General features: G+C 35.3%; 1 protein-coding gene across 1 annotated transcript in view; it reads left to right on the forward strand.

Moving 5' to 3' along the window:
* The window catches only part of LOC119586354, a 20,517-nt gene that overhangs the window by 14,190 nt on the left and 4,032 nt on the right, over positions 1-2,295 (forward strand). The window contains 5 exon segments of the mRNA XM_037935067.1: positions 428-501; positions 1,104-1,285; positions 1,482-1,527; positions 1,530-1,625; positions 2,056-2,162. Of these exon segments, the coding sequence (XP_037790995.1) occupies positions 428-501; positions 1,104-1,285; positions 1,482-1,527; positions 1,530-1,625; positions 2,056-2,162 (505 nt within the window).

Here is a 2,295-nt window from a genome sequence, read left to right on the forward strand (position 1 = left end):
ACTGTATAGAGAAAGAATGTGATTTCACTTTGACTTCAGAATATCATAGTATATTTAATTGCAATTTTTGAGGTCTCAGGTGTAATGTGGTTTGCAGTCAATGAGTTTTTCATCTTAATCAATTTGCAGTGAATAAGTTAAACCCGTCAGCCTCATCTTCTTTGGTGCTCATATGTTTTCAGGAAATAATCTAGGCTTGATTTCCACTTATGAGGCATATAATTATTTATTTAGGGTTTAATGAGTTAATAAAGGTTTGGCCAAAGCTTGATTAAGCATTGAAAATGAAAGTGAGCTGATTGGAGATTTGTCTAGTTTCCTGAAGTCCAGAAAGTGCTTAAGAAAATCATCAAACATCAGAAAGTTTTCCTTTTTTTAATCTGTCAACTTCAGTATCATAAAAGTACCTTCATTGGCTTCCCTTCAGATGTGAGGAAGATGGGTGTGGGAAGTCATTCACCGTGAGTCACCACCTAAGAACACACAAGAGAATACATACTGGTAGGTGTGAGTTTCCTTTAGGGTTGGGTAGAGAAAACCATGGCTCCTGGTTTTATAAGGGATTCACTTTAAGGATTCTTTGACTTGATAGGTTTTGTCCAGTCGTGTATCCTACTGTACTTTGCTGGCTGTAATGGGACTTTTTATGAATTGCTTGTATTTTGTGTATAAAAGTTAAGGGTAAGATAGATGGCTTCAGTGTATTATCTGTTATAGTAGTTCTATGATTCTAATTTATTGAGAGTCCATTACAGAGCAGAAGTTTTCCCAGAACATATTTGCTGAGATTCAAGTTATGACAATTTGTCCTGCTCATGACATATCATTTAGTAGATATAAATATAATAATGTAACCTTTATGACTGTGCATGACCATGAAGAAAAGAGTGTGCCTAATATATCATAGGGTATTAGTATACAAATACAAAAGCAAGCAAAAGAATGCAATTTGGACTTTTATTTTTATTTACTGTATTTCAAACTCATATTTGAAAGCTAGCATAAAGGGTAAATTGATGTGACTGCATAAACAAAAATATATATGAAATATTTCATAAACCAAGCAGATGCAAGTACTTATGAAACGTAATGTATCCATGTAGGAGAACGGCCATACTTATGTATAGAAGAAGACTGCAGGAAGGCCTTCACCACAAACTATTCCCGCAAGAGTCACATGCGCGTTCACAGGCGAAACTTGAGCAAGGAGCAGGAAAAGCTGCAGCCAAAACCTCTTCAGGATGTGTTGGACCATCCTAGTGAACAAACTCTGTCACAGGGAGAAGTAAGAGCTCTAGTTTTACCCTTATTTTCCTTGCTGTTAGGACAAAGAGTGAGGGAGAACCAGGAATTGACATGTTTATTATAATGATAATTTGTTTGAGAAAAATATATTATTGATGAGGTCCCAAGGCTTGAAATACACCTTAAGATTAGTCTTTCATAGTTAAATAAGTAAGCCTAAAAGATGCTGTTTTCAGAGCATACAAAAGAATGGACTTGGCATAGAAGATGGTGGGAGCAGCACAAAATTCTACAGGATGGGGCCAATAAAGGTGGGTTCTGTGGAAGTCATCACCAAAGACAGGCGAATACCACTTCAGCTCAAGCATCCAAGCAGAAAGGTTTGTTGGAAGGATACACTTCTTAACTTATTTGTATATGTTTTTAATTCATTATTACTTAGGGAAAAGTCCATAAGAGATATGGTCAGATAGATATTATTTAAGGGGCAAGCATTGAAATATACAGGATCTTACAAAGAAAGTGTTTTAAATAATATGATTGAATTAAAAAGAAATAAAGATATTGCTATCATTCAGGTTAAAAAAAGGGTAGTGCTAAGCTTATGTAATTGATATCAAAGAGTTGGTAAGTTTTAGTTTTCTGAAATGTTGCTTATCACTTTTGGAAGTTAATGAATGGATGGTGTGGTTAGTATTTAGAACGTTCAGGCATATCTACAGTTTGTTTATGGTAAAGGCCTTCAGTTCCTATTCAATGATTTCATGTTATTGCTTGATCTCTTTGATAAAAAAATCCTGTTTTCTGCAGTGTTTGCAATTATTCCGGTGGCGAGTGATGAGGGAGAGAGTCCCACCAGCCTCACCCTTCAAGATTTTCTCAAGTCTGAGGCCCTCAAGTGTAACCCAAACATGAAGGCAAGTGTCTTCATTTAGGTTAAAAACAATATGTAATTTAAGACATGTAATTAGTATGACGGGATTAATGCTGTCATGTGCAGCTTTTTGGAGAAAAAAAAATCCTTTTTTCTATGTATTCAGCTATAACTTA

This window comes from Penaeus monodon, chromosome 21, assembly GCF_015228065.2.
Source record: "Penaeus monodon isolate SGIC_2016 chromosome 21, NSTDA_Pmon_1, whole genome shotgun sequence".
Classification (NCBI taxonomy): Eukaryota; Metazoa; Arthropoda; class Malacostraca; order Decapoda; family Penaeidae; genus Penaeus; species Penaeus monodon.